This window comes from Talpa occidentalis, unplaced genomic scaffold (genome assembly GCF_014898055.3).
Source record: "Talpa occidentalis isolate TD23 unplaced genomic scaffold, MPIMG_talOcc4v2.1 talOcc4.6, whole genome shotgun sequence".
NCBI classification, from domain to species: domain Eukaryota; kingdom Metazoa; phylum Chordata; class Mammalia; order Eulipotyphla; family Talpidae; genus Talpa; species Talpa occidentalis.
The window spans coordinates 9,556,359-9,575,063 of record NW_023604972.1 but is presented as its reverse complement, the minus strand read 5'-3'; the positions used below and the strand labels follow the sequence as shown (position 1 = coordinate 9,575,063).

Genomic DNA, 18,705 nt, shown 5'->3' with positions numbered 1-18,705 from the left:
CCATCTAAAATTAGTCATTCAAAGGATATATTATTTCGTTTCTGACATTAGAAGCCAAGAAAAAGAAAACATAGACTTATATTCAGTTTGCAATGTTATTTTTGACATGGTATCTGCAAATTAAGAAAATAAAGTTTGAAATCTTACCAACTGGAATTCTGCAATAAAATCATTTTGCAATATTACCATGTAAGCGCTAAACAGCCACTTTGCTTTCATGTACCTTAACTTTTCCTTCTTAATCTTTACACCCTCTCTCGCCTTCTTTCCATCCTTATGCCCTCTCTCCTTCCTTCTCTTCTATCTGTCTCGACTATCCATCTTAATCTAACATATTTTTTATTACTGCTGCAGGAGATTTACCCCCATATTTTCCTGTTTAGCCTCAGCATACTCACACATTCACAAATGGTTCATGGAGCTAAAATTTAAAAAAAAAAAATCTTATACGTTGGGAATCTGAAATTTTAGGTGATGTCCAATTTAATGCTTCTTTATAATTTTCACCTAAGAAGAAAATTGCCCTAAGAGTGATAAATGATAAAATTTGAGGGTAACTTTTTTTAAGAAGCCCCCAACCAGATCTTTACAATAGGTGAACTTTTGATTTACTTGACGAGAGATTTGGATTTGATAAAATCCAAATTGTCTAGTATTTTATCCAATTTTGCCTTAAATTTTTCATCAATGAATTTTCCTCAAGGTGGTATATTATTATGAAGATTTTAAAAATAGCATATATTTGAAATACTGCTTGACTTTAAAATTTTTAATATAAAATATTTAAATCCTTTTGAAAGAAATTCACATTTTCTTTTATCATGTGCTGATTTTAGTTAATTTCTTTAGTAAACAACCATTGACAGTTCTATGTCTCTCTGAGAACTATATATTAAGGGCCTCAAAAAAGTTCCCAACATTTTGGGTTTTAATTTTAATTCCATGAACTGTAAGATGTTTATCACTCTTTGGTGTATTTCATGATAGTGGGTCTTGTTAAAGTCACATTTTAGATATTTTGCTAAAACCATGAACTAAATGTATGGGGTCACTATGTTTTTATGAACACAATCCCTCTAAATAATGATATTAGTTGGTAACAAATAAGCAAATGCATAGTCATTGTGTTCGTGGGTAAAGGCCAGCACATACTGGGCACAGGGCAGGCTCTGTATTTATATATATATATATATATATATATATGTGTGTGTGTGTGTGTGTGTGTGTGTGTGTGTGTGTGTGTGTATGGAACTCAAATATCTGAATATATTTTATATATACACACATATATGAAACATCCCACAGCTAATAAGTATTTAAGCTCTTCACTTAATAAGAACGTGCCTTATGGCATTTTAATCCATCCACAACATTTAGAAAATTTTCCATAAGTTGACTGACCGCGTTCATATGCCCAGTTTGGAGCACTGGATTAGTAAACATGTTTGAAGGTTTGATGAACTTCGTCTACTTACATAACACCTGCGGTGGTCCCGTCATATGCAAAGTGAAATGATACTACGATTTTGGTACCAGACTACTATCATGAGATCATTGTTGTATCTTAATTATTCTGACCCTGAAATAATACCGATGTTCCTAAATTTAAGATTTTAAATTTGAGATTTTAAATTTAAGATTTTAAATTTAAAAAGTGGCCCCATAATTAGCATGGACATGGTAAGTACTTTGAATGTTTTTCCTGTAGAATAAGTTAGACTGTAGTCTACAGAAACAGAAGGGACCTCTGCTGTGGTTAGAAAGCAGTGTATGTTCTTACAAAACAGTATCTGAGTCAACGCGTCCTTACATGTCTTTAAAAATAATAACATCACATGATACAGCTAGAACTTTGAATAATTTTTACACAATTCAAACCAAAATTATACAGAAAATATTGCTAGCATAAGAGAAATATTAAACTTTTCCAGAATGACATTCTGGTTCTCAAACGCAATTTACAAAGCAATGGAATATTTTTTCGAGGATTTAAGAATTCTGGATAACTTTAAAAGTGAACTAAAAATGTAAAACCTCTTCACACGGAATTTAATTTTGGATTTCTGAGTAAATTGAGTCAAGGGTAAATTATGACATAAAAACTATTATATTTCGGGGAGAAATGTATAAGTATATAAACTAGAAATGTTAATCTTTCAGAAAAAAAATCCCATGAATATATTGGTGGCTTACAAGTTCTTAGTAACTCTAGTTTCCATGAAAATAATTTTTATTATAATTAATCATTTCATTAAAATTGTTTTCTTATGTCAAAAGTCTGTAGAGATTACTCAGTTGGCTCTAACCAATTTTGTCAGCCATGTCTACCCAGCAAGGAAAGAGAGAAGAAGCCAATTACAATTCAAATCTGTGTGTTGTGCTTTACAAAGTCAGTAGGGAAGACTTTAAAACGGGTCAAATGGGTGGTTTATAACAACTAGCAAGTACATTCCAAAATAGCCTTACAAAGATGTGAACCAGTTACCTGGTTAAAAACAACAATTTAAAAGGAGCAAACATCTTTATATTACATAGACACTGAAAATATACCAACATGTCAGTTACTAAAAGGTTCATTTTTTTTGTTTTCATTTTCCCTAAATATGATGTTCTCCTCCTATACAGCAATTCAGGGATTTCTCACACATCCCATAAATGAGAAATGCTTTATTGTAAGAAGAAACACTTCAGGGAGAATATGCGTGACTATCTGAGGATCCTTCTTAAACAGTCATCTCTAGTTAAACATACAGCCACCAGGTTTTGTCCCTACATTTCAACTCTGGTCTATAGCCTCCCTGCATTCATCTCTGTAGGAAGGTTTTGCTTTAGCAGATCATTTCAACACGAGATTTGAGGCTGGCAGATAAGCTGCCACATTCATATTCTCCAGACACAAAGCTCCTGGTGCAAGAGTAAGAGAAACAAGCAGTACTCACAGCACTTCCAGGTCCCGGAGAGCTCGAAATGCCCCGTCTTCGATACAGCTGATCTGGTTGTAATCCAGTTGCCTGTGAAATAGATTAGAAGAATAGATGTAAAAACCTCAGACTAGCAGGGTTTGGCGAAAGCCTGTCTCCTGGAGGCTCCAGGAGACCCAGGCCACACGAACTGAAATGCTCACACACACACTTCATCTGCTTAAGAATGTCACAAGCCATCCTGGTCTGGATGCCTCCACTGAAATCTCTTTTTGTTCTGAACTGTCTGTGCAAATAGCAGCCCTTGGAAAGCTCCAGTAAATAATAACTGCACCTTATATTAAATGCCATAGGAATGCAATTTCATTACATCAAGAAAAGCTATCCATTAAGAGCTTTCAGCGTCATCTTGCTGAAACAATTTCATTAAGGTAAAGGCCTGTAAATCACTTAATGTCACAAGCACCCCCTCAGTGACCTAACGGAATCCATTTATCAGAGAAGCCCAGCTGCATGTTAATTTCACTATCCGTGGCAAGAAAAAGCAAGACTACTTTTAGGTTTTCTTCTTTAAAAAGCAGTTTTCCTTCGAAAACTCCAAATCGAGAAAGAGAAACGACATCCCTTAGAGCTCCCTGCTCTTTCCAACCAGAAATATACTTTCAAAAGCTAACAGTTATTCTATAGGAATATAGACTATTCTCATTATTTGCATTATATGGCATTATATGTGATTTTAAAACATAGTAAATACAGTATATTTTTCAGTTAAATAAGCTTCCCAAATTACCCCACTCTCTAGAAAGTACTTTTTAAAATAAAATATCATGCTTTTCTCAAAGATGCCAATTTCAGCCCAAATAGTAAGAAACAAATACTACAGCAACATGGTTAAAACACTACTTATATGTAGGGTAAAAGTTTAAAAATTTTATCGGTTTATGCTAAATGATAGAAAATTCAAATAAAGGAACCTTCTCTGGTAGTTCAAACACATTTGTTGTTAAAATTCAAAGATGAAAAAAAGAAAAGCTGTTTCAAACTTGGTCAAGTCTGCTTTTTTTCTGCCATTTGTCTTTGGAATTAGAATTTCCTCATTCATAGTTGGTTGAAATGAATAGTTAAGTATTCAATCCTCTCTGTTATCCTTTTATTCTCTACAAATAAGCTGTTGTGTTTTAAATCAAGTTGCTTGATGCTTAGCGATATTGTTATTCCAGTAAAGAAAAAGTGCTTTAATGCTTCACTTGAGGTAGAAACAAGATGTTTGATGAAATAGGTGAGTTGTCAGCTCTAAATGCTTTGGGAAAGAATGTATATGGCCATGCTCATCATAAAAATGAATCCGGTCCTGTTTCAAGTTCAGAATTCAGAAAAAGAGCCAATTCACACTTGACTTCTGTTCTAAAAGAACAGTTTAAACATTCCCATAAAATCTGTTTCCCTTACAAAACTACTGAAAAAAGGTGCAATGATTTTATCCAGTGACTTTCAGTGGGGCCTCCTCAAATTCTTTACTTTAGAAATTACGGACATAAAGAATCCCTCATGAAATATACATCTCATTTTTAAGAAGGTCTCTAGGGGCCACGATCTTAGACAGGATGTCATGCAAATGGTACATTGTAAGACATGTGATATAAAAAAAAGCAACCCCCAGAGAAGTTGCCATTTTATTGCTTTTATAACGTTAAGGTTTTCTCCAAATAATAACTACCATCCTCGCTACTGTAATTGCCTAAAACATTTTTCTACTTATTAGGAAGTAATGCAGATGTATAATTTTATTTTCTAAGACTTTTAAAGCCTCATGATGTAATATGACTGTTGCAGTTCCAAGAAGACACTTACATTTTGGAGCACTTTTGATTTTTTAGATTAAATTCATTTAACAATTAACTTAATAGCCTTTTTATTTTAAAGTTCTAAATATATATCTACACTACTATTCTCTAACCTCTTGAACAATTTATCAAAGCCATTTAAATTAGTACAATGGCATGAAGTGTTACCCTTGACACACTACAAAAGAGAAATTGTTTCCAGACAAATTGGCAAAATCTTTTAATGCTATCAAATTTGCCTAATGCAGTCTCCAGGTTAATCTGTAAAAGGGTGAGCTGTGTGTTTGCCCATATCTTATTATCCTTAGCTGTCAATGTATAAATCAGTGCTGACACAGCTTCTTTTAAATCATGCACACTATACACAAAGTGGAGCTCCGACCAAGCCAGAAAGCACTCAAGCGGATCTTGTCCTACAAGGACGGAAAGGCTCATGATTTCAGTCAAGCACCAGAAGTTGAGACACGGCTTGAAACTTTGGTGATTTCATCCCTCTTGAACACTGCTCCTAGTTACATGCTTCTATGGCTTCTTAACAGAATCCTAAGCCCTGATTGGCGCTACAGCATTAAGAATACTTGATTACTCACATAACCACAGTTGCCCTTAACAGTTTTCAAAATGCCATCATATCTCAGTTTGTCTGTCTTCCCAGAAGGCAGGTATGGGATGAAAAAGTTACCCACAAGAAAGGGCAATCCAAAGCAAACAAGGGAGTTATTTTTTCATCAATTGGTGGCTTTTGTTATAGTCGATGGAATGTTTATGGAAAGTGATGGGCTCAGGAGAAAATCTCCCACACAAACCTCCATTTGTCTGCAAATGGCTCAAGGTAAACAGTGTCAAACCTCGGTCCAAGCACAATTTATTTCAGGGTTTCTGGACAGTTTTTCTGCATCTTGTTTCTCTCATTCTGCAGCTTCCTTCTTCACTACCTTTCAATCCCTGGGCACTCTTTCTGTAAACAGGAAACGGTCTGTTCTCAGCCAGGCATTTAGTGAACGGGCTGACCTTGGAGATGCTATTTCCAATTGTGCCATGAAATTATTCTGAATTAAGGAATGGGCAAGAGGAGAGATGTTTTTCATGACTCCAAAGAGTGATGTTACAAATTCTAGAGAGGATGCATGGTAAATTTGGGAACTTGGGGATATTATGGGCATGAAGGATAACAGAGAGAGCTTTGAGATTCTTTTCTGGTATAAGGAGACTTCCAAAGGGGAAGCAAAACAACATTTCTCTATTTCCCGGAGAGAAAGAATGTACAGTGAGTGTCCGCACAGGGTTCCTTCAGCTCCCCAGGCGAGAGATCCTGGCACAGATTTTCTGTCTTTTCATCCCCATTTCTTAGCTCCAACCCTCCTTGATTCTGTTCATATTCTAAATGCTTTCTCCATCTAAAACTCCTTCACCATCCTAGTTTGTAAGGGTGTATTTTAAAGCAACTGCTGTATCTTCAATTTTAGGAAAATGACTGTGTTAAGAAAAAGAAGAGCGGCTCTTCAAGCTGGCTGTCGGCAATCACATTTTATGATTCTCTTTTCAGGGGCAGCTACTCCTCTTCTGATGCTCTAGAACAATTTTCATGTTTACTAGCACTGGTAAATTTAGTCTTAGACATTGAGTGTGATCACAGAATCCCTACCAGCAAGAGGTGTTACTCTGTGCTTCACACAGTCATTATTTCTAAGGCCTGTCTGTTTTCTTTACACTAAAAATAATTTAATCTTGTTTTAGATCTTGATTAATTCTAGGTATGAGAGCATAGATGTAATGTCGCTAAATATAAATTTTAAAAATAGGGCAGTAAATGACAAAAAGGCTGAACAGTTACTTACAAGGCATTGTGAAATATTGTGGAGAAACTCCCTCCTTTCCTTTAAAGTTTTTTTTTTTTGGGGGGGGGATTTCCTGTTTTCATTTTTTTACAATTTGGAGACCATATTGTGTTTCAGTACATACATAAAACTTACCTTCCTGCATTAACTTTAGACAACACATATTTCTTAATGCAGCATCTGAATAATAAGATCTTATTACTAATCGTTTTTCTTTTGGTAAGAATTAGAACACTGTCAATACATTTAATTCTGAGATAATACTGAACATGAAAGGGCTTTAGTGATTTCTAAGCTAGGCCACGGCTCTCAATGTCTCAACAAAATTAGTCTGGCGGTGTTCTGGTGTTCCTGTTTTCCTTTAAGGTACTGGAAATAGAAATTCATTTCCACATTCCTATTGCTGTTGTAATATGGCAAGTTCCAAAACTTTAGTTGACACAAAACACATTTAATTGATGAGAACAAATGTGAGTGAATAACATTTTGCTACTTGCAAAGAACCCTGATGAAACACATATTTTGAAAGGCAGAACAAGAGAAGATGCCGTGAAGGACACCAACACATTCTGTGCCATTTCTTTCCTTGTATGTATCAATTCAAGTCACTGTAGTGCCTAATGCACCAGTCTTATGCTGATCGTGATTTAATTCTGAGATAATACTGAACATGAAAGGGCTTTAGTGATTTCTAAGCTAGGCCACGGCTCTCAATGTCTCAACAAAATTAGTCTGGCGGTGTTCTGGTGTTCCTGTTTTCCTTTAAGGTACTGGAAATAGAAATTCATTTCCACATTCCTATTGCTGTTGTAATATGGCAAGTTCCAAAACTTTAGTTGACACAAAACACATTTAATTGATGAGAACCAATGTGAGTGAATAACATTTTGCTACTTGCAAAGAACCCTGATGAAACACATATTTTGAAAGGCAGAACAAGAGAAGATGCCGTGAAGGACACCAACACATTCTGTGCCATTTCTTTCCTTGTATGTATCAATTCAAGTCACTGTAGTGCCTAATGCACCAGTCTTATGCTGATCGTGATTGTGTAAGAATAGTCTGAGACCTAAGTTATAAAAATAGAGTAAGAATACTGGTGGTAAATCCATATAAATGAATCTCTCAGGCGTTTCAGCAGCCATATCTCTGGTCTCAACACAACAGCAGTCAGTGTTAAGCTGGGCATTGGTAGAGAAAAGCAAGGTAAAGACTATACTGAGGAATCAAAAATAATTAAAATTATTTGAGAATTAAATAATGTTTCAAGTAATAATTTGGTTTTTTCCCACAGGAATAAAAATATCTGAATTTTTTACTGGGGTAATTTATTGCATAAAGTTATATCCACTTGCTAATATGTTGGGAGGAAACTAAAGTTTGCTCAAAGAGAGAGAACAGAAATTGGAGGAAAGATAGCTGAGTTGAACTTCATGTTCTGATAACTCTAAGTAAACAAACCAAGGTGGTAGAAACTGAAACTGACAATAATAATCGCTAATATATACTGAATACAGGGCAAATGGCAGGGGCATTCCATTGGACATCTTGTTATTCCTCATGATAACTTCAACAGATAAATATTATCATCATTTGGATTTTATAGATGAGACAATGAACTTCACAAAATTCAATAACTCATTCAAAGTAGTAGTTTTGGTGAAAGCTTGATTTGAATTTAAATCTACGTATTGCTGAAGCCTCCACACAATACCCAAGTTGGTAGGGAAACGGATTCTGGAGCTATTCATTCTTCAAAAGGGAATTTCTGTTAAAATCACTAATGGTCAGGTTTAAGGATAAAACCAGTAGATGAAGAGAGCTATAGAATTTTAGAGAAGGAAGAGATTACCTCAGGCTGAAGTAGTTTTGTGAGGAAAAACCTTATCTTTTTTTTAAGGGGGTAAATGGGTAAAATGCACTAAGATTGACAATAAAAGAGAGATTCCATATAGGAAGGGAAGTTTCAGTTGCAGAGTTGTAATGAGAAGCACAACAATGTTCACAGGAAATGTTTGCAAGAGAGAGGCCATTCTTACTTGAGCAAAGAGCAGATTCAGTGGGAGAGGGAGCTGATGTCTGGACTGAAGTGAGAATTTCAAGACTCATCAGAATGTCTGAAAAGACTAGATGTTATACCATTCAATAATAATCACTGCTCTCTTAAGGAAGAATCTACATTCCTAGAGATCACAGAAAACTATGGCAATATTCTGTTCTATCCCCAGGGTTTTATCACAGTGTCTGTACCATTTTCTTTTTAACCAGTAGTGATGGAATGAGAAACAGTGCCCTGTGAAAACAAATTGAACTGCAATGTTGAAATTACTTAATGAGAATATACACTGGAGATCAAAATTCAATAGCAGGCCCTTGCGACGTTTCAGAGGTAGCGAAGTGTGCTGGCAATGGAAAAGCAAGGACCTACAGATCTGTTCAGTCTCATGGACAACATGGCAGGCGTTAAGTTCAAGCCAATTCTTATTTTATGCATGTATGAACTGGATTCCCAATTAATCGACCAAATCTTATGTTTTGTTTGTTTGATTTTGTTTAGGAAGTGTCTATGAAGATATATGTATAGATTAATTTTTACATCACAGATGCCATCATTGAAGAAAAAGTAAGGTGCCCTAGATACAAAGAAAAATGCAAAGTTGAAGAGCTTATTAGTAGCCAATTTGGCAGGACAGGAGGAGAGTTTCACAATTAGCATGCTTTTAGAGTGAGTATAAACCAAGCAAATTACAGGACCAGGGACAGCTCCCTGGGCGCTGAGGGTGGCATCTTCTGCGTTCAGATAGTTAAGTATCCACACAATGGATGGCTATGGCTCCTGCCCACAGGGACTATTCTGGGAGATGGCGGGAGGGAGCTCTTGTCTTCTAATATGAAACCCAACTTCACTGATGAGCCATCAAAAGGAAGAGTCAACACTACAGGTTTGTTCATAAGGTTCTGTGTCCCACTGAGGATCTAGGGCTTTTAATCTGATATTAAGGATGGCAAGCCCCTTGGGCATTGACCCCACCTACCCTTCAAAGTCATTTCTGGCTCAGGTTTATGGAAAAATACTCTAGGGAGGAGCTGGGGCACTAAAAGTTACAAGTCTACTTTAATATCAATGGATCTTATTTTTGTGATAAGCATGTAAATATGACACAAAATGTAATAAACTAAACATGAAAACGACCTGATTACAAGAGAAGTTTTTATAATCATGATGTAACTTATATGACAAAGCTAAGGTAAGCTTTGCATTTGCATGGTGAAATAAATGATACACTCTTTAATTTGTTCCCTATTGATTCCAAATTATGAGAACAACACTGGTCCCTTATCATTATGAACTATGAAGATGATAGGGGAAAAAGATATCTGTGGAAAGATATTTAAAACTAGATAAAGCATAAAAAATCAAATGCATATTTCTTTTTGGGTCTCATATACATATAGAACTGTGAATTTTCCTCCTATATTTTTACTCAATCCATCAATAAAATGAATAAAAGGTGATAGAGTTCCAGAAAAAAAGAAAATTTCTAAATAATATAAATAATTATGTAACAATATATACAGATTGACTCCCTTTCCCTGTAAAATCTTGCTGTTGCCAATAATCATTGCACCCCAAATTGGATGATTTGTTTCCTAGAAAGTCATAACCATATATACTTGTTTCCCAAATGACACCATGACTTACTCAAAGAGAACCAAGCTAAATAATATTATCACTTAAGCCCTAGTCTATAAATTAATGAATGTGAAAAAAGGATAAATATAAGTATTTTCCCTAACCTATTTTTTCCCCTAAGCAATTTTCTTAGAAAAGGAGAGTAAGACTCATTATAGATGTAAAGTTAATGGAACTGACACAATGCAAGCAAATATAAAGTGGATATTTAGTCTCAGCACTATAACTGTTATGGCCTGAGTTAGATCCCCAGCCAGAGAGCTGATCCACATGGCGCGTCAGACCTCTCCTGACCTCTCCTGTCTCGCCGGCTGCTCCCCTCAGCAGTGTTTTTCAGCAGATCTGCTTGTTCTGCCCCCCACTCTGTCTCTGGTGAATCCTCTCACACCCCATACCTCTGGCTTACACCAGTTCTTCTATTCATAAATAAATAAATAAATCTTTAATAAGAAGACTACACTTTGAGGCTGTACTGCAAAGAAGAAAAAAGGCAGGTGTGGTTTACTTTAATACAGTATACCTAAAATAAAGCTTGTTGGAATTTAAGTATTCATATTAAACTCACAAAGGAAATTACCAGTCAAGTGCATGAGTTTTTGTGCTGTGAATAAGTCATTATTTAATGTTTAAGTTCACATATATGTGCACTTGTTTTGCTTAAATCTGGAAGAACTATAACTAGGAAAGTAGTTTCATTAAAATAAGAGATTTCTAAGAAAATTTTATACTCATAATGTACATGCTTGGAGAATAAACTCACAATTCTCAACAACAAAGCAAGATTTAATTTGAAAATTCTTCTGTATTATTCAATTAAATAGAACACCATGGAGATACTTGTAAACCAAAGAGGCACAAGGTGGTTTGTCTCTGTTCACGATTTGATCAGAGGCAGCCAAAGCTTTACTGCACCAGTGTTAAAAATACTAAACATATAGTCAAGGTTTATAAGAAAAGCCCCGTAAACACTCATTATCATCATGGCGAGGCGATGGTTACTAATGATATGGTATCAATACTTTAATTCATACTTGATTGAGGATTACAAAAACACAGATGTGAATCTTATGAAAAACTGCCGCCACTGACTATTACAAGCACTATCATTTAGTTTGATATCTTAATACACTCTTATTATTCTCAGAGCTCACCATCTAAAATGTCAGGAAAATAAAGTAGTTTAAGTTGCAGCGGGTTTCGGTAATAAAATAAAATATGAAGGGCTTTAACTCAGTTAAGAAATTAATAGAGATAAGCAAAAAAAGTTATGAGAAGTCCTCCCTGGAGATGGTTAAATGCAAGACAAATGTCCATCTGTCTAGAACAGTTTGAGTGCGTCTTTGCCTAGAGGAAGGGGAAGAAGATGTGCTAATTTGCAAAATTTTTACAGCATCAATTTCTTATTGTCAGGAGGCTGCCTTGAGCCTATTCAGTCAATCCACATGATTAAAGCAACCGCTTCCAGTGACAACCCTCTGATAACGAATTTGCTTTGAAGAGGCCGGAATATAGCAAAAACAGTCAGGCTCTTGCACGGCCTCCAACTGTCCCTTCTGACCATGCTGAAAAAATACTGTGGGAGGCACCTGAAGTCCATATTCGTTCTGGAAAGCCCTCTTTTTTTTTCTCTTTTCCTCTCTGAGTGACTCAGAACAGTAGTTGTCCTGTCAAGCAGGGCAGTCAAAATTGCAAATTCACGTTCACAGCATATAGGACAAAGTACTTCTTCCCGCACTGAATATTAAAAATGTTAATGTCTATATGTCTATATTTATGGGCTTAATTTATTAAGTTATTACTTGACTGATGGTTACTATTTTGATAATACTAAGAATTAAAATCTACCCTCAGCTCTAACTATATTTTACTCGATATGTTTCTAAACTTTCAATGATAAAACTCCATCCAAAGTCTCAGGAAAATGAACTCTTTAAAACCATGTAGTTTGAACAATTTTTAATGATGGAAAAATGCACTGCAACTGTAAAATTCTATAAAATTGCAACTATGATCATTAATTAAATAAAGATATATATACACTGGGATAGTTCAATGTTGCTCTCCTGGGCTTTGGTGTGAAAGGCAGACAGAATAATGGGAATGAATTGTTCTTTTACCATCAATATCCAGTATCCCATGTCCTCTTTAACTAGCCCTTTTCTTCCCTGGGAACATAAACCTCCCAAGTTGGATGCCACTATATTTAGTTTGCTTCAAATCCAAATTTGGATTGCCATGCTTCTTAACACTGCTGTAATCCAGATAGTACAGCTTCACCTTTAAAAAGGGGGCACCATTCAATTCCTTACAGCCCCCCCCAAAAAAAAACTGCACTAAAAACTGTTTTAATCCTCCAAACCAGTCAAAACCCTGAAATTAGGCCTCTTAAAAAGTTCTAACTTTTCAATCCACCCTTATCTGCCACTTGTCAATACACAATATGCACCAATCTCCTCAAAGATTTCTTTGTATTTTTTTCAGAAACTTATTTTTATAGCATTCTCTGATAATGTCATATAATATTTTTCTTTCTTTTTTTCTCAGCACCTAGAACATTTAATAGCTTGTTTATAAATCACTGTCTTATGTATGTTCATTCAGTGCTTTCTGATATATTTTCTCTTTTTTCTTTTAGCTATATGCTGAACCAACCCATCAAAGACTTGGGTCTAACTTACTCATTGCAATGATGCCTTATTAATGTTCAACTTTTCTGTCTCCCTTCTGTGCCTTTTTCAGTGCTAACTTATAGCACTGACTACTGATTACTTGCCCTGGGAAACTGTACACTCCATTTCATTGCATTTTAATATTGTAAAAGGTCTCTCACAGATCTTCCCTCATAACCTCCCTATTCCAAACAATTATTAAATTCATTTTAGAAGAGTGAAAACTCAGTCAAGGTGACTTTACTGATTTGTCATATCTATAAATCTATAACTAAATACCCTGAGATTCCAGTCCTAAACTCTGATCACCATATATATAGGAAATGCCTTTGTATTTGAGGGAGAAAATGATACATGTGGGGAAAAGAGATTTTCTAAAATTCTGCTAAGTCAACCTTGCATGCTGGCTAGCATTTCACTTTTCCTTTTATCTGCAGTTTTAAAGCCACATTTCAATTTTTTTAATTTATATATATTCTATATCTGTTCATTTTGAAACAATGTTTGCTCCACACCCCCCCCTCCAGGGGCAAAGAATGGGAAGTTCTCCCCATAGAATTTCCTTCACCAATTCACCCGTGCACCATCACCACAGTCCCCTGTGCTCCACCAGCCCCTCCCTCCCTCTGATCCCTCTCCCCCCTCCTCCCCTGCAGGATGTCTCTGGTTTATAATTGTTTGTAAAACCACATTTTTAAAGCATACTGGAAGAGGAAAAGAATTCCACCATGACCAGCAGCTCACTCCTAAAAGTGTACTTAACTATGGATTGCATATGGACTTGGATTCCCTGAATGCTTTTACTAAGAAGATTGAAAGCCACCTGTTTGGGGGATTTAGAGAGAATGCTATCTTAAGGTTGCAAATGGCATTCCCATAGGGGGTCAACTGGAGCCAGCACTGCCCTTTGACATTTGACAGTGACATGACATGAAGGGGACCTGAGGATGTGTTACCTCGATGTCCCCCACACAGAGGCTATCGATACAGAGATCATCATATTGTTCTGTCCACACGCCATGCAGAAAGGCAGTTAGAACACCCTCCACCTCCCAGAATCTACCTGAGAACCTCTCCACGCCCTCCCTAGAGAAGATAACATGAAAGCGAATACAATGCTTTTATGATATGTGAGCGCTTGTAAACACTTTGGGCCAGGAAGTGAATGGCTCTACATATTTATACCTGAAAGTGTCTTTTTCTGCCCCTACTTGTACATTTAGAAAGTACACGTTTACAACAGTCAGAAGCTGCTGTGTTGTGAATCACTGTCTTTGACGAGGGAAAACATCTGTGTCACTTTCACTACTGGAAAAAGTAATGTTCTTCTCACCATGGAGAATTCGGAATATAAGTTACTTCTTAAAAATGTGCCTGCCTGGCTTTTGACCTGCTAAGAAATATTGAATTCCTGACCGTTAATCTCAGCACACAGACCATCTTCCTCCGTAGGGTCCAGTGAATGTAAAAGTAAGGAAAATATTCTGTTCCTGTACTCATAATCAAAACCCATTATTTTCAAAAGCTAATATTATGATTTAAAATATAAAAGAGTGTACATTAACAATATTAGGATTGCCACTGAGATTATTAGGGCTACGAGCACATAAAAAACACACAATCTATAAAAGATATCAGATTAAAAATTTATCAAGGGAATATACAAAAAAAGCTTTATTTTTCTTCTTTTTCTTTATAAAAAAGGTGAAATATTTTTTCACAAAAGTAAAAGGAGAAAAATGTAAGAAAAACTACTTACACAAAGAAAAAATACTTTTTTTTAATTCTCACACATATGGTTCTTTTTTTTTTTTTTTTTGTGGGACCCTCTCCAGCGGCCGGCCGGGGAATGAACCGGCTCTGCAGAGACTGAAGGCAGCCCCGCTGCCCAGTGCTCAACCGCTGCGCCACCAGGGGAGGCCCTCACATATATGGCTATTAATTAAAATAGTGATCTAAAGCCTATTTTTAAAAAAGTGGTGGCTCTGGGCTACAGGTATCTTAAACAAGAAAATATTATCTCCTTTTTCCAGAAGAAAAGTTTATATTCTCCATTTCCAACAAACACTGATAACAACTGAAGAGTTATTAAAGCAAGCTGGCAGTTAAAAGGAAGAAAATGCACAGTAAATTCCTTCTAATCAAATCCTTTCCTTAGATTTCCCAAAATTAATCACAAGGTTTAAAGAATGCATTTGATAAGTTCCAACTAAGTTCCAAAACATCTTCTAAATGAGAATCTCTTTAGATAGCTCAGGAAGCAATTTAAAATTTATTGTTAATAAGCTCTCCTAACCGAGTGTAAAATTATCTAGGCTTTCAACATTTTTCATGACACCTTATTTAATATAAATTTACTTTGAAAATGAATAACTTCTAAACACCATTTTAAATCAAATAAAAATACTTACAGGTTTTTAATGTCCACCGCCCCACGGAATGCCTTCCTTGGAATTGCCTGTATTTGGTTTTCACTGAGATCACTACAAATGAAAGAAAAGGAAAAAGATGATGCAATTTAATATACAAAATTATTTCATCAATATATTTGAGAAAGGGTAGCACACTTCTTTAAAAAAAGCCAAAAGAATACTAAAAGGATCATAATTAAATCTGTAGCATTAGATACAATTTTAATACAAATATTTTTATTTCAAATATCAACTAAATGGTTGGACTAAAAAGTTTCTTGAATGACTTTTCCAGATCTTTAATTTCATAATAAATTATAAAATATGGGTCTCTTAAATTTAAGAATTGGTTCAATTCCGTGTAATAATGTATTTCCTTAAAGCAAATAGTAAGTTGTTCATAACTCAATTTTAAGGTGTTCTAAAGTTTTAGTACCTGATTTTTCTCCAACATCTCTGACATAACTTATGAAGTATATAGACAATCTGCCTGTTTTAATGTCCTAGAGAAAAGTGGGCAAAAACTGGTAAAACCTCAGCAGTGTGGCTAAGATTTCATAATATTTTAAGTAATATTGAAAATGCAATGTGGCAACAATGGCCGACAGTTCCTACATGAAAAATTAACGTCAGGTTGATTTAAAACATTTAAATAATTCTACTGTAACCATAAACACAGACTGTCTATATTTGCATTTTAATTTAATTTAGAAAAACATTTTAATCAAGCAAAAAAGCCCTCTCTGAGTTGGCACGAACTTTGTAAAAATCACTCATGAGCTAGACTATTATTTTTCCTTTAGCGTTCCGAAGCAATCTTCTGAGCTCACACAGTATCGTCAGCTTTAACAAGGAGGATGTAAATATACACGGCAAAAAAGGTCTATGAAAACAGAAAATGTTCATGGAGTTTAAGTACTACTCTCACATAGCAGCAAATTGACATCAAATGGATAAATGATTAGAGCAAGGATGATGCTAAAATTATCTTGAAGATTCTAAGGAAACTGATGCTCATACACAAAAAAAAACAAAAACATGAAGCTACTGACCACGGGCACAGCTGGTGAAAAGAGAGGTGTTCCCCAAGTACCAGGAGGCCTGCTGCACGGATGCACCCGCATCCTCTCCCCCAGTGCTGCTTATGACTAGAGCTTGCTGTTCACACACTTGTGGCCACACGATAGAGAGAACTGGCAGGTACGGAGATTTAGTGTGTGGTCTTGACCTCATTAGCACCCGGTTTTAAACAACTGAGGTCTGCATTTATATCTCAATATCTGCAACATGCAAATAAAAAAAAAATGTTTGCCAAGCAAAATTTGTAGAGAAGGAAATACCACACTATTTAAAGGGTAAGGGTCTTTAGCTAAAAATAAATAAAAAATAAAAAAAGAGGCAAAAACCCACACACTTTATTTCAAATAGTAAATGTGCAATATGTGCTTCTGCAGAAGATAAAACAACTCTCCATTTCCTAAGTGATATGGCTCCATTACTGCTTTCAGGAGTTTTAGTAGATTCCTAAGAGTAATAAAATTTCATTTCCTTAAAAATTGCTTATTTCTCCAGCTTGTCATTGATTCAGACTGACCTCCTTCCTTCACTTAATTAACACTATACATTTAAAAGCCCTGCTGCTAGAAACGGTGTTGAAAGGGTTGCCAAGAAAGGAGAAGGTAAAGCAAGCGAGCAGGAGAAAGAAAAATGAGAAAGCAATGAAAAATGGGAAAGTGAAAAAAGGCTGAATTCAAACAAATTTGAACCTATCACGTTCCTAGAGCGAACAGTATTTCTACTGTAGTGCTGCTCAAGTGAATATGTTCTCATCCCCTTATTTTTGCCACTTCTTCTAACACAAAGACTGTTTTAGAGACTGTGTAGGTGGGAAAAAAAATGGCAGATATTAGCTTCAGACCCTGCCGCTTCCCACCACCAGCTAGTCTCAGTGCTGCTCATTTGCAGGCAGTTTTGACCAGGTTTGTTTTTTAAGGGATGTGGGGGAGCTTTGAGGTGGTTTCTAGAGACATCACTGAAGAGCAAAAACACACAGAAGCCTGTTCTTATTTCAATCTCAGTGCTTCTGGTTACCTTCAGCAGAATTCTAGAAAATAAACGGGCTTTATTCTGCTAACATTTTCCAATTTTTTCTTTTTACAAAAGAGAGAGAGACTGTTAGTCTCAGAGCCTCCTCATATGCCTAAGGTCAATGGTTTATGTGTGTCTCCTCCCCATGCACACTCCCTCACAGACCATGCTACGGGCTCTCTGTTCTGTGTCCACCCACTCGAGTGGACAACTCTAGTTACAGTCCCTTCATCCATGACAGGAGAACGGGACTGAAGACATTTTCAAAATGCATGCAGCAGTCAGAATTTTAGAACTATTACCAAATTTGATCTAAATTTCCTTCGGTCCCCATAAGTATCTTGTGAAATATGAACAGCAGGTCCTTAAGCAACACCCTATTGCTCAAAATCATTTTGTTCGAATATTAATGAGACAAAAACAATCCTGGCCAATGTAGAACCATTCAACCTTACTGTAGGGATCTGATTCCCTCTATGTGGTTTCCTTAAAGTTGTGGTTTCCAAGAACCTATCAATGATGTTAAGTGAGGCCTTTCTGTATTATTATCCTGGTTTTACAGGTGAGGAAACCCCTTTGGAGATATGAGGGACAAATGCAAACACAGAGATAGTTTGTTAAAGTGAAAGTACAGATACATGTGGAGTCAAGATTTGGGTATTTCTGAAAGTGAAACCAGAGGCTACTTAATCACTTTTGATCAGGTCTTTCTGTGGCATAGAATCATGAAGGCTGGGGCCTCTCTGGTGGCACAAGGGATTAAGTAGCCACTGCAGCACAGCATGAGTTCGATCCCTAGCTGACCAGGGAGCTGCCCACATGGTGCAGTAGACCTCTCCTGACTTGGCCACTGCTCCCCTCAGCAGTGTATTTCAGTCAGTCTGCCTGTTCTGCTCCCCACTCTGTCTCTGGTGAATCGTCTTACCCCCACACCTCTGGCCTGTACCCCAGTTCCTGTATGCATAAATAAATAAATCTTTAAAAAAATAGAATCCAGAAGCCTTCTGTTAACTCAGGCACTTACTTTTGATGGATTAGAGTATATTAGATCAATGTCTTATAATTTCTACATATAATCAAGTGGGAACTACCCGTTATATCAGTCGAACACAAATTTATTTCATCTACTAGCTGCAAGGCATTGGCTGATGTTGCAAGAATTACTGAATGACATAAGGTCCATTTTCTTGTTTCAGGAATTTTCAAATCCAATAATGAAGATGGGGCAACTAGTCAAATA

At 36.1% G+C, this 18,705-nt stretch overlaps 1 protein-coding gene across 2 annotated transcripts in view; it reads right to left on the bottom strand.

The window, feature by feature from the left end:
• Positions 1–18,705, bottom strand: part of SLIT2 (slit guidance ligand 2) — a 305,490-nt gene that overhangs the window by 112,119 nt on the left and 174,666 nt on the right. For both annotated transcript variants that reach the window (XM_037530425.2, XM_037530427.2), the window contains exons 5-6: positions 15,378–15,449; positions 2,940–3,011 (exon numbers count right to left, since the gene is read on the bottom strand). In XM_037530425.2, coding sequence (XP_037386322.2) covers positions 2,940–3,011; positions 15,378–15,449 — 144 coding nt within the window. The remainder of the gene's footprint in view (positions 1–2,939; positions 3,012–15,377; positions 15,450–18,705) is intronic.